This window comes from Oncorhynchus gorbuscha, linkage group LG05 (genome assembly GCF_021184085.1).
Source record: "Oncorhynchus gorbuscha isolate QuinsamMale2020 ecotype Even-year linkage group LG05, OgorEven_v1.0, whole genome shotgun sequence".
Taxonomy (NCBI): domain Eukaryota; kingdom Metazoa; phylum Chordata; class Actinopteri; order Salmoniformes; family Salmonidae; genus Oncorhynchus; species Oncorhynchus gorbuscha.
Window position 1 is genome coordinate 29,592,061 of NC_060177.1, and position 13,961 is coordinate 29,606,021.

The 13,961-nt window shown below is 45.4% G+C and overlaps 1 protein-coding gene across 1 annotated transcript in view; it reads right to left on the bottom strand.

Annotated features, from left to right (window-relative positions):
- LOC124035803 (amyloid-beta A4 precursor protein-binding family A member 2-like) overlaps positions 1 to 13,961 on the bottom strand; it is an 81,439-nt gene that overhangs the window by 22,546 nt on the left and 44,932 nt on the right. Inside the window, 1 exon segment of the mRNA XM_046349564.1 lies at positions 44 to 1,393. Coding sequence (XP_046205520.1) covers positions 44 to 1,372 — 1,329 coding nt within the window. The 5' untranslated portion in view covers positions 1,373 to 1,393.

Genomic DNA, 13,961 nt, shown 5'->3' on the forward strand with positions numbered 1-13,961 from the left:
GTTTGTATAGAAAATACCCATCAAAATGGCCTCTCCCTCTCACCTGTTCTTGAACCCACTGCTGTCGCTCCTCCGGGGTGCGGGAGCGAACCTTGAAGCCCCTCTGGAGCTCAGGGTTGTTGTGCCGTGTGGAGGAGGGGAGGTTGAGGGACATGGGTCTGCTGTCGTGGCGGTGTGAGGTTGGGGTGTAGGGGGCAGGCTCAGGCTTGGCGTGGGCCTCAGGAGGGTGGTAATCACTGGGTACACTGTCTTGCACCAGCTCGTCAGGACTCTGGTCAGTACCACCACTGCTCAGACTACCCATACTCATACTCATCTTGATCTCTGCCACTATCTGGTCAATGTCCTCCTCCGCCTCCTCCCCAGTCTCTCCCTCCACTACCACCTTACGGCCACGGTATGGAGACCGCGGTATGTGAACCATGGAGTTCCCATTGTCCTCCTCTGGGCCATAGTAGGGTCCAGTGTAGGCAACCCCAGCTCTCTCCTCCTCCTCCTCTGTGGGTGGGGGGGACTCGTGCAGGACGGCGGCGGGGTAGGGGTGGTGGTCCAGGACGTTGTAGATCTGTTCATCTGGGTCCTGCTCCACCACCTCAGAGTGCACCTCCCCCACCTCCACCCCTCCTTCTCCCTCCGCCCACTCCTCCACCGCTTCCTGGCACTCGTCTGTGTCGCCCGGGGGCTCAGCCCGGACGTGCTGCACGGTGCTGGCCGTGTAGTCAGCCTCGGCCTCGTTGCAGTCCATGCTGCCCTCCAGGTAGCTGTCATCCTCAGGGCAGTAGCGGATGTAGTAGGTGACTCCCTCGTCCTCCTCCGGCAGACCTTCATCATAGTCCTCCTCCTCCGAGGTGTTGTTCACATAGTCAGAGCTGGAGTCTCCGTCCAGGCTGTCAGCGTGGTCGTGACGGTGGCCGTGACAGCCTGCATGGTCGTGGTCATTGATGGGACTGTGGACGTGGCCGTGGTTATGGCAGTCTACGTCGTCGTGACTGTGACCGTGATCGTGACCATGACAGTCTGCATGCCCGTGGCCATGGCACTCTGCATGGTCGTCGCTGTGACTGTGGTCATCATGGTCGTGGCAGTCTGGGTGATCATGGTCATGGCTGTGTTCATGCTCGTGTTCCAGGTCAGGTGTAGTAGGTGTGGCTGGCCGGCTGTCCGTCAGCTCTGGCTCCAGGCCCTGCTGGCGGCAGTAGTGGACCTCCTCCTCCTCCTCCCCCGGGCCCTCCTCATGCTCCTGGTCTTGCTCTGGGGGGTAGGCGGCGGGGCAGAGGGGCCGGACGGGGGGCACCACCATGCTGCAGCTGGAGCCGCTGGTCCCTGGCCTCTTCCTATGAGCCATCACTGGCGCTGGCTGCTTACAGGCCATGCATCTCAACTGTCCTCAGTCCTACAGAACACAGAAAGACAGAACCACACCATTAGAGCTATACTGCCACAGTTCAATCATCACAAATAACATTTCAATGAAACACAGTTTCATTTATTAGAATTCAAGGCACACTTAACCAGCATGGCTACCACAGCATTCTGCAGCGCTACACCATCCCATCTGGTTTGCACTTAGTGGGACTAGCATTTGTTTTTCAACAGGACAATGACCCAACACACCTCCAGGCTGTGTAAGGACTATTTGACTAAGAAGGAGCGTGATGGAGTGCTGCATCAGATGACCTGCCATCCACGATCACGCAACCTCAAGCCAAATGAGATGGTTTGGGATGAGTTGGACCGCAGAGTGAAGGAAAAGAGGCCAACAAGTGCTCAGCATATGTGGGAACTTCTTCAAGAATGATGGAAAACCATTCCTCATGAAGCTGGTTGAGAGAATGCCAAGAGTGTGCAAAGCTGTCATCAAGGCAAAGGGTGGCTACTTTGAAGAATCTCAAATATAAAATATATTTTGATTTAACACTTTTTTGGTTACTACATGATTCCATATGTGTTATTTCAAAGTTTTGATGTCTTCACTATTATTTTACAATGTAGAAAATAGTAAAAATAAAGAAAAACCCTTGAATGAGGTGTGCAAACTTTTGACTGGTACTGTATGTATTTACAAAAACGATATACAGTTTATGGGGGATTGTAAATGATGGAGACAATTACAATGATGCCAAAATCTATCTGCAATATGAAAGCATTTAACCACATACACACCTCATGTGAAACCACATCTAGCCCCAGGAGTCCCCAGCATATTACAGCTAGCATTGTAGAAGCATTGATCTCAGTATGGGAACACCGCTCCAAACAACCATCATGGGCACCTCACTGTGGTAAAGATCAGGAGAACTAGTCTGACAAAACAAAGAGTCTGTGCATACCTCTAAGTTAGGTCTAACTCCTAACATATAGCATCCATGCCTTTATACATGGCTGATGCACATTGATTCCCCTGCTGAACACAAATGCCGTTCTCTCTTTCGCTCAACCTGCGATCTCTTCACCACTGAAAGACCTGATCAATTACTGCTATTGGAGGCAGACAGGTTCTCGAGTAGCTTACCCACACCCACAATTAAGTGCTTACTTAGCACTATTGCATTAGGCTTGACACAATACAGAACTCTGCTCAATACAGCGCTTTGCATTGAGTTGTGTTTGGCCTGCGGACAAACGTCTGAGGCAAGAGAATGAAACAAAGAGGGAGCCTGCCTTTACCTTAAGCTAATTGGACTTTGACAGTCATGCAATCAATAGTCAAAATGGAGGTCATCTCTACACAGAGGCCTGTGAATATTCACTCCTAGATCGGGAGAGACTGGCGAGATGTTCAGTCTCCCAGAGTATCTGCACTGGTATTGATCTGCACACAGCAGGGTGGAGAAAGGCTCGCCTGGGAGATTGGGATCATTCTCCTAATTCAGATAGCTCGAATCATTGTTAGGTTGCGGCCACGAGGCGAGCGGGGAGAGATTACGTTGGGGTATTTCTGGTGCTTCTGCACGTAGGGCCCTAAACAAATTCAACAATCTCATTAAAAAGCTATTAAACAGCGAAGGGATGGTATAAATCACGTGAGAAGCCATTAATAGAGGACACACACACACACACACACGGCTGTGAAGACGAGTGCCGGCACAAAACATTAGATGTGTAATACAATACTGCGATTTAAAGAGTGACCTGGTGTCCCACTTTCTCTCCTCTGTTCCTTCCACCGGTCTCATCTCCACCAGTTGCCACTAACAACTGGCTGCTCTCTGAGGGGCTTTTGTTGTTCCTTTCCCCTCTTCTCTCTCTCACGGCCTATAATTACGCTTTCCATCACAGGTGATTGCAATGGCTAATTACCCCCACTCCGGCCCTCTCCCCATCTCCCTGTCCGTCAGGAGGCTGTGTCTAGGGGGTGGACATGGTATCGCTCCAGAAGCACACATTCACATTCACAACCCACATTATGGCCATCCATTCAGGTGATTGACTCGGAGCAATACTGCTGATCCTGTTGCTAGACAAAGGAGGCTGTTCACTGGAAAGTCTATGGGGAGAGCAAGTTCAAACACATATACAGAACACATGATTCCCCATTCAACCCAGCGTTCGTTATAGTGGGTACAATAAGAAATGCGATAACGACACATTCTGTAGATATCTGACTGGCAGAGACTCATAAAGAGCAAAAATAATGTGGAGGAACTATATTTAACTTTAGGCACCCGAGTGGCGCAGTGGTCTAAGGCACCTGCATCTCAGTGCAAGAGGCGTCACTACAGTCCCTGGTTCAAATCCACGCTGTATCACATCCGGACGTGATTGGGAGACCCATAGGGTGGCGCACAATTGGCTCAGCGTCGTCCGGGTTTGACCGTCATTGTAAATAAGAATTTGTTCTTTACTGACTTGCCTAGTTAAATAAAGGTTAAATAAAAAAAATATGTCCTACCTCTGTCTCTGGTCCTGAGCAGTAGTAGTGTTTGAAGAGGGGCAGGCGTTTAGTGATACAGGCATATAGCCCTGCCTTACCCCATCCCCCACCAGCTGCTCTCCTCCTCCTCCCTGCTCCCCCTATTCTTCCCAGCATGCTCTAGCAGCCAGCCCAGCCCAGCCCCGCCCGCCTTGCTACTCCCAATGGGCAATTACTGGTAGCTAAGAGTAACTGCCTCCTATGGGTACCAATGACCTTTCACCTCCTCTTTGTTTGGTTCTGAATAAATCCACCACAGGACCCCTGGATAAATCTGTTGACTGAGTGTTTCTACCAAGAGTGTGTATGTTTTTCCTCCTTCAATGTATTCTGCCTGGATCTATTTTGTATGTGCAGAGTGTCTACGTGTCTACCTACCTCTCAATAGAATTTCTGAGGTGTGAACCATTCAATCCTCCCAGTCCCCAAATAGCTTTCCCAAATTCTGTTTTGTTTGGGCTGAGCCGTATGAATTACAGACTTTTGACAGCTTTTATTGAATTTGAATACATTACCATGTGAATGACGACCTATCACAACAAATACATTAGAAATCCGTCCTACCTGTTTAGGGCAATTTGTATTCTGTCCCCTGGTACACCCCTAATTCAAAATGAATTGATTTTCCCATAGACATCTACTCTCACAAAGATGTCCTCCCCCTGAACGACACATCACCATGTCAATGTGAATCCTGACACCAGCCAGTGCCACATGCCTATTGTGTCCAAGTCCCAATTCTCTATCATCTGATTGCAGTAAAATATGTGACAGGCCTGATGACTAAACCCTGGTACAAAATCACTGTTGGTCCTTTTTAAACAAGCAGCCTTCATTAGAATAGTGACTATGAGCATCACAGTGAGGAATGACTGGAAACCTCATAAAAACAGCACGACAGTACAATAGAGAAGTTTTCCCCCCTTGTGCTTCCTATAATTAGGACATTCTAATATGTATGTCAAGAGAGGAATATCAAAGTGGCTTCTCTCTGGCTGTTCCCTCGTGATATTCGAGTGTATGCAGTATCTTTGTGTAACACGACTACTGTCCATGCCCATGCTTTTCTTAATGACTTGCTGGATCTACCTGTGAAGGAGGTTGATCCGTTTCTTTCACAGCAGCACAACCATTCTAACACTTAACTGGACGACAAGGAAACAATTATGTTTTGTATTCTACAGGATGACGGTTCCTCCTGAAATAGTCAAGGATGTTCAGAAGAACATCATTAACTAATGCCTGAAAACAGAGGCGATTATATAAATGAGCATATAGCTTGCTGGAAGTACATCTCCGACAAAATGAAAACAAAACTGGTGTTAACAGAGAGACAGTGGCATTGGCAGACCCTATTTCCTATTGCAGGCAACAACAGTGAAATGGATCCCAACTAATTGGCCCTAATCACGCTAGTAATTGCACTTTAGCGCTTGTTTGATTAGATATATAAAATGCCTCCTTTGTAAACCCCAATGATGGCTTTAATCACTTCCTTTCCAAACAAGCTGCAGTGTGTTGTCTCTGTCCTTTCAGCTTTCCATCGCTGCAGTGCGTTGAACGTTGCAGCTCTATGTCCTTTCAGCTTTCCATCGCTGCGGTGCGTTGAACGTTGCAGCTCTCTGTCCTTTCAGCTTCCATCGCTGCGGTGCGTTGAACGTTGCAGCTCTCTGTCCTTTCAGCTTTCCATCGCTGCGGTGCGTTGAACGTTGCAGCTCTCTGTCCTTTCAGCTTCCATCGCTGCGGTGCGTTGAAGCTCTCTGTCCTTTCAGCTTTCCATCGTTTGAACGTTGGAAGCCTGTCCTTTCTCTGTCCTTTCAGCTTCCATCGCTGCGGTGCGTTGAACGTTGTAGCTCTCTGTCCTTTCAGCTTCCATCGCTGCGGTGCGTTGAACGTTGTAGCTCTCTGTCCTTTCAGCTTCCATCGCTGCGGTGCGTTGAACAGTGTAGCTCTCTGTCCTTTCAGCTTCCATCGCTGCGGTGCGTTGAACGTTGTAGCTCTCGGTCCTTTCAGCTTCCATCGCTGCGGTGCGTTGAACAGTGTAGCTCTCTGTCCTTTCAGCTTCCATCGCTGCGGTGCGTTGAACGTTGTAGCTCTCGGTCCTTTCAGCTTCCATCGCTGCAGTGCGTTGAACGTTGTAGCTCTCGGTCCTTTCAGCTTCCATCGCTGCGGTGCGTTGAACAGTGTAGCTCTCTGTCCTTTCAGCTTCCATCGCTGCGGTGCGTTGAACGTTGTAGCTCTCGGTCCTTTCAGCTTCCATCGCTGCAGTGCGTTGAACGTTGTAGCTCTCGGTCCTTTCAGCTTCCATCGCTGCGGTGCGTTGAACGTTGCAGCTCTCGGTCCTTTCAACTGGCACTACATCTTGCTCACATTGCAAAACCTATCCGATTATTGATCCACATCCACTGTCGAAAACTCCGCTCCACACATGACAGGATCATGTTCTAAGATCAGTCTCACACACCACTGTTCTGTATAAGGTAAAGTATGACAAACATACACCCAAAGAAATGGAAGTGTCTACAGATGGGTTACTTGACAAGTCACGAAAACAATGTGCACGCTTCAAATGGGGCAGAAGACAGTGTGTTGTTTTATCTTGTTCTTGATACCCATCGGTATCATCGGTACCCACTAGCTAGCTAACCAACAACGGTAACGTTGTATTTGCTCACATCTACAAGCATTTCACTACACCTGCAATAACATCTGCTAAACACGTGTATTTACCAATCAATTTGATTTGAAAGACAACAAGTGCTAATTGTGCAAATCTACTTGTTTTCAATAAACATCGGAGACAAAATAGTTTACATGGTGTCTGTTTTGCCTCATAGTTCAACAAAACTAAACAACCAAACAGTCTATATGATGGAGACTAACAGGGGGTGGGGGGGTCTATATGATGGAGACTAACAGGGGGTGGGGGGGTCTATATGATGGAGACTAACAGGGGTGGGGGGTTGTTTTACAGAGGTCAGCCATAGTAGTACAGTGCCCCTTGTCCTTATAGAAGCCAGTGTGAGCACAGAACACAGTGAACTATCTATTAACCCATCCTCTGTGGTGCACTGCAGAGAGATATTGTCTCATTCCCAGCACCCCTCCCCCCACACTCTCTTTTACAGCACAAAGAAACAGGTGTTTGTGCACCTACAAAATTATGTTACATACTGTACGATTTGAGCAAAATAACAAAGATGAAAATGGATCATAAAATGGGGGAATTGCTCCTGAGTCTTAAATGAGTAGGTGCATCATTACTCCTTTCATTACGTTTGGTGTGCCTTGTTAAAAGTTGCTCTGTTCCTAGGCACATGCATTTCTTTAGATCACCAACACATCAGACTGCAGTGCTATGATGCATGATTTCAACTTAACAGGCAGATGGATATAATACAATTTGCTGAGGATTTACTGCGTGAATCAAGCATTCATGGTCGAACTGCTACAAAGAAACCACTACTAATGTGATCGTCGCCGCTGTGGAAGTGGGTGTTTGCTATGGTCCCATGGTTTCTCTCAACTCACCCAGCTCCAGGATAGATTTAGACTCTTCAAACATACCCAAGTCGCTATATGCGATCCCTGACTCTGCTTCTGGTACGCAAGCTGTTTAAATTAGTTCCCCGCATCCAGTGCAGGCGGGAGGTATTGTTAATTGCGCTACCGAACTGCTCCTAATCAAAACTAAACAAAAACGGCCTAAACCCAGCCATCAGAAAACACAGAAAATTGTACTTTTTCAATGTGTCAATCACTCTCGAGTCATCTGGGACCCACGAGCTAAGCCCAAGGGACTACTAGGGGGGCACTTGGACATTCGTAGTGTCTTTCCAAAAAGTGATCAAATTCAACATCTACTCACAGACTCCAACCTTGACTTCCTCTGCCTCTCAGAGACACGGCTCCATAAAAACTCTTTATATGCTGCTTTGGATTGTGATTGGCTACAATGTTTTCAGGAGAGACTGGATTGAAGGAAGAGGGGGTGTGATGATTTACATTAAAGAACATATCCGATGTAAACAAATTGAGTGGTCATGTGATAATGAACTAGAATGTATTGACCTGCACGTTACACTGTCTCCCCAAATGTATCTTACCCTTATTGGAATGTATAGACCACCTTCCACCAAAAGTGTGTTTTATGATCAGTTTAATAACATGCTTAGGGAATGTGACTTTGGGAAAGAGGTCATCTTAAATGGGAGATTTTAACATGAATTATGAAGACATGTTTTGTAGAAAAACCCTCAAATGGATAACTAATACCTTTGACCTTACACAGCTAGTTAAAGGGCCAACCAGGGTGACTTATTGCTCGAAAACACAGATTGGTCTGGTGTTCAGTAATAAACCAGAGAGAGTGACTAAATCATTCAATATGGTTACTGGGCTATCGGATCATAATCTGACACTTATAGCCAGAAAGCTGTCTAAGAGCAGGTTTAACCTCTCTACTGTTAGAAAGCCGGATCAACTAAGAATACCTAAGAGTGAATTAAGCTATTTTGAAAACGCAATTAAGGGAATTAACTGGAATGATCTCGTCCTATACAGACGTGGAAGCTGATAGTCAGGTTTTTCTATCCACAATCCAGACTACAATAAATGGTTTCCTAAAGAAAATCAAATCCAAACCTGGCCAAAAGAGCACTCTTCCTTGGCTAAATGGAGAAATCTGTAAATTGATGAAAGAATGAGATTATGCTCTAAAAATAGCCCTAAGATCCAAATTAGAGCATGACAGATGTAGGTTTACCATGTTGAGAAATAAGGTGATGAAAGAAAGACAGGCCAAGGCAAACATTTTTATTAGCATAATTGGTGAAGCAAAAGGAAATTCTAGACTGATCTGGGAGAATCTAAAAAAGTTAACAGGGAAAGACCATAGTAACACTGCAAAAAACTAGAAATCATGGTGAATAACAATCTAACACAGGATGCGGTCGAAATAGCCTTCAATTCCTACTTTATTGACTCTGTCAGGGTACTGACACAGAACCCCTCCACTGGTTTCTTGGGCTCAGTGCTAGTAAATGATGCTCAACCTGTCTTCATCATAAGCGAGGTTTCTGAGTCAAAGGTGAACCAGGTGATTAGCTCACTAAAGAACTCTAAAGCCAAAGATGTGTTTGGGCTGGACTCTACCTTTCTTAAAAACTACAAAGAGTCACTCATTGGCCTCATTACTAAGGTCACCAACACATCTATTGGTCTCGGGGTGTTTCCAAGGGTATGGAAGTCGGCCATAATAACGGCCATCTTTAAATCAGGCGACCCTGCTGACGTGAGTAACTACAGGCTCATTAGTATACAACCTGTGGTGTCAAAGGTTGTTGAAAAGTATGTAGCATAACAACTGATTGCCAACCTCAACAACAGCCCCTTCACATTACACTCCATGCAGTTTGGCTTCAGAGCGAAACACTCCACAGAAACGGCCAACTGCTTTCTTCTGGAAAATGTGAAGTCCAAGATGGACAAAAGGGGGGGTTGTTGGGGCTGTGTTTCTGGACATAAGGAAGGCTTTTAACACTGTTAACCATGAGATTCTCATCACAAAATGGTTCAAGATCAACTTTTCCCCCGATGCTTTGAGATGGATGAAATCATACCTTAAAGGCAGAACTCTGTGTGTCAGAGTGAGCAATGAGCTGTCGCCCACTCTTAGCTATGATGTGGGCGTGCCCCAAGGGGCAATACTGGGGTCCCTCCTGTTCAGCCTGTACATTAATGATCTGCCTTCTGTCTGTACTGGGTCTGAAGTTCAAATGTATGCAGATGATACAGTGATATATGTGCATGCAAAGAGCAAACAACAAGCTGCACAAGAACTCACTACTGTAATGGTCCAGGTTACAAAGAGGCTCAGTGACTCGTGTTTGCATCTCAATGGGTAAAAAACTGTTTGCATGTTCTTCACAAAGAGGGAAACAGATGCTACTGAGCCAGATGTCTATGTGTCAGGGGAGAAGCTCCAGGTGGTATCTGATTTTAAGTACCTTGGCATCATACTGGATTCCAACCTCTCTTTTAAAAAGCATGTGAAAAAGGTCGTTCAAATAACCAAATTCAACCTAGCTAATTTCCGATTTATACGAAATTGTTTGACTACAGAGGTAGCAAAACTGTACTTCAAATCTATTATACTCCCCCACTTAACATACTGCAAGACTAGTTAGGCCCAAGCTTGCTGTACAACATTAAGACCTATTCAGTCTGTCTACAAACAGGCTCTCAAAGTGCTTGATAGGAAGCCCAACAGCCATCATCACTGTTACATCCTCAGAAAGCATTGAGTTGATGAGTTGGGAAAATCTTGTGCAATACACTGATGTGCAATACATGTCTTGTATTCAAGATCCTAAATTGCCTGGATCCCCCTCCACTCAGTATTTTTGTTAAACAGAAAACCCAAACATATGGCAGCAGATCCACAAGGTCTGCCATGAGAAGTGACTGTATAGTTCCCTTAAGGAAACACACCTTTAGTAAATCCGTTTTCTCTGTGAGAGCTTCCCATGTCTGGAATACACTGCCATCAGACACACATAACTGCACCACACTTTCACAAAATGCTTGAAGACATGGCTAAAGGTCAATCAGATTTGTGAACATGGTCCCTAGCTGTGTGTTGCCGCTTTCCATGTCTGTTGTCTGTAGCTTGTGAGGTGTGGAAACACTTGGTTGCCTTTATGAATTTTGTCTTGCTGCTTTTTGTTCTATGTTGCTCTGTCTGTATGCTACGTCTTGCTTGTCCCATATTGCTCTGTCTGTATGCTATGTCTTGCTTGTCCTATGTTGCTCTGTCTGTATGCTATGTCTTGCTTGTCCTATGTTGCTCTGTCTGTATGCTATGTCTTGCTTGTCCTATGTTGCTATTGTCTATATTGTAATTGTTTTTAATAACCTTCCCAGGGACTGCGGTTGAAAATTAGCCGTCCGGCTAAAACCGGCACTTTTACTGAAACGTTGATTCATGTGCACTGTCCCTGTAAAAAATAAAATAAACTCAAACGACACCAATAAGAAGAAGAGACTTGCTTGGGCCAAGAAACACAAGCATTGGACATTAGACCGGTGGAAATCTGTCTGATGAGTACAAATTTGAGATTTTCGGTTCCAACCGCCGTGTCTTTGTGAGACGCAGAGTAGGTGAACGGATGATCTCCACATGTGTGGTTCCCACCATGAAGCATGGAGGAGGAGGTGTGATGGTGTAGGAGTGCTTTGCTGGTGACACAGTCTGTGATTTATTTAGAATGCAAGGCACAATTAACCAGCATGGCGACCACAGCATTCTGCAGCGATACACCATCCCATCTGGTTTGCGCTTAGTTGGACTATCATTCTTTTTTCAACAGGAAAATTAACCAAAACACACCTCCAGGCTGTGTAAGGGCTATTTTACCAAGGAGGAGAGTGATGGAGTGCTGCATCAGATGACCTGGCCTCCACAATCAACCGACCTCAACCCAATTGAGATGGTTTGGGATGAGTTGGACCGCAGATTGAAGGAAAAGCAGCAAACAAGTGCTCAGCATATGTGGGAACTCCTTCAAGACTGTTGAAAAAGCATTCCAGGTGAAGCTGGTTGAGAGAATGCCAAGCGCGTGCAAAGCTTTCATCAAGGCAAATGGTGGCTACTTTGAAGAATCTAAAATCAAAATGATATTTTGATCTGTTTAACACTTTTTTGGTTGCTACATGATTCCATATATGTTATTTTATAGTTGTGATGTCTTCACTACTATACTACAATGTAGAAAATAGTAAAAAATAAAGAAAAACCATTGAATGAGTAGGTGTGTCCAAACTTTTGACTGGAACTGTATATGTTTGGGTAGAAGATATGAATAAAACAATAGGTTCCACACAGCACCTGATTGGGTGAAAACTCCTTGAAGGCCAATTATCCCCAGAGAGCATCTACAGACAGATATCTAATACAAACGGTATGTTCCCTGCACCAACATTACAGTTAGCATCCATGGTTATTGTTTTACTTCTTTACTATGAACATTGTTTAAATGGTTTTCCTTTAAATATTTTCACTCCCAGGTGAAATCTTGGATTGACTGATATCAATAAACATATTTATAATAGACTATAATTAAGTCTGTGGAATTTTCCCATATATACTGTACATACACAGGAAGCAAGGTTGGCATATTGAGGGAAGATATGTCTTCCTCTTCAGCAGCCCTTGTGTGTGTGCGTGTGGGGGGGTTTGTTAAATTTAGAGCCCTTTGTCTGGCCCTTGAGTTACAGTCAGGCACACAACTTCCTGCAGGCGATAGAGAGAAAGCTGTCATTAGTGTGAACCAGCTGAGGTCCCAGTGCAGAGGTGGACCTGCATGATGACTGCAGCAGCCTCAGGGCATGGTGATGGTACAAACTGAGACACACTCATTTCACCCTGCCACTGGCCCATCAAGGTTGAAGCATAGCACACAGAGATTCAGTCATAATATAATAATTAATACATGGACCCATACAGTCATTATCAGTCCCTGCACCACCATTCCACTATGAACCTCTTATCCCTGGTACAGTATAAGCTACCAGTACCAAGATGACTAAAAGAGAATGGACACAGTCCTGAAAGTGAATGAAGGATGCAAATAAGCCAATCAAAGGGTAATGAGCAGAGAACTGAACAAGGGAGAGCAGGATAAGCAGGGGGATGTATTGGTCCCCGTGAGATGATCCCTCTCCTGCAGAGCCCGGTTCGCTCAGCGATCAGACTCTGTGCCACATCTCAATAGAGTGACTAAGAGAGAATCAGCTGGGGAAGAGCACTCACTGGCTTCCTCATATGAAGAGACTTACTGAATGTATATCTGTGGAAGAGCACTCACTGGCTTCCTCATATGAAGAGACTTACTGAATGTATATCTGAGGAAGAGCACTCACTGGCTTCCTCATATGAAGAGACTTACTGAATGTATATCTGAGGAAGAGCACTCACTGGCTTCCTCATAAGAAGAGACTTACTGAATGTATATCTGAGGAAGAGCACTCACTGGCTTCCTCATATGAAGAGACTTACTGAATGTATATCTGAGGAAGAGCACTCACTGGCTTCCTCATATGAAGAGACTTATTGAATGTATATCTGTGGAAGAGCACTCACTGGCTTCATATGAAGAGACTTATTGAATGTATATCTGTGGAAGAGCACTCACTGGCTTCATATGAAGAGACTTGCTGAATGTATATCTGTGGAAGAGCACTCACTGGCTTCCTCATAAGAAGATACTTACTGAATGTATATCTGAGGAAGAGCACTCACTGGCTTCATATGAAGAGACTTACTGAATGTATATCTGTGGAAGAGCACTCACTGGCTTCCTCATATGAAGAGACTTACTGAAGCTACAGCTTCAAAATAGTCTGACGCCTTCATTGTTTGGCTGACAAATGCCTCAATTTACCTCTTCTCCGTCGCTCACGAGTGAGGGGACTTGGACTGGGTCCCTGCCGATTCCTGTGCCTTAGGGCAGAGGAGACGGAAGCGAGGCAGGGAGCCATTCAGTAAGGCAGGGACCACCACATCCCTCTGTGTGAGGAGCAGAGGCCTGAGGAATACTAATGGCTGTACCTCAAGCCCTAAGTGCTGCCCATTGTGTTTATTCCAGCAAAGCAAACAACCGGCTTAAACAATGGTGGAGTCGAACAGAGCAGAGCCCACAGTGTTTTTCCAGGGTGCTTTACAACGCTAGCAACAGTAACTCTCTAGCATATCGTTGGCTGATAAGTACTGCCATATGGATTTTACTACTGGAATTCAGAGCAGCGGAACATAGTCAATCGCCATGTCACATCGTAGTCACAATCTTCTTGGAATATAAATTGTACCCTATATTGATGCCATCACTAATAAGCTCATTATCATTAAAGTAGTATGTCATGGGGATGGGATGGCAATCATCCTGGTATTTAACTGCAACAAAATCGGTTTTGAAAAATCAGTTCCATGGGTATTTCTAGATGCTATTGGTCCTCTAAATGTAAAGCGGAGAGGAGAGTAGAGAGCAGC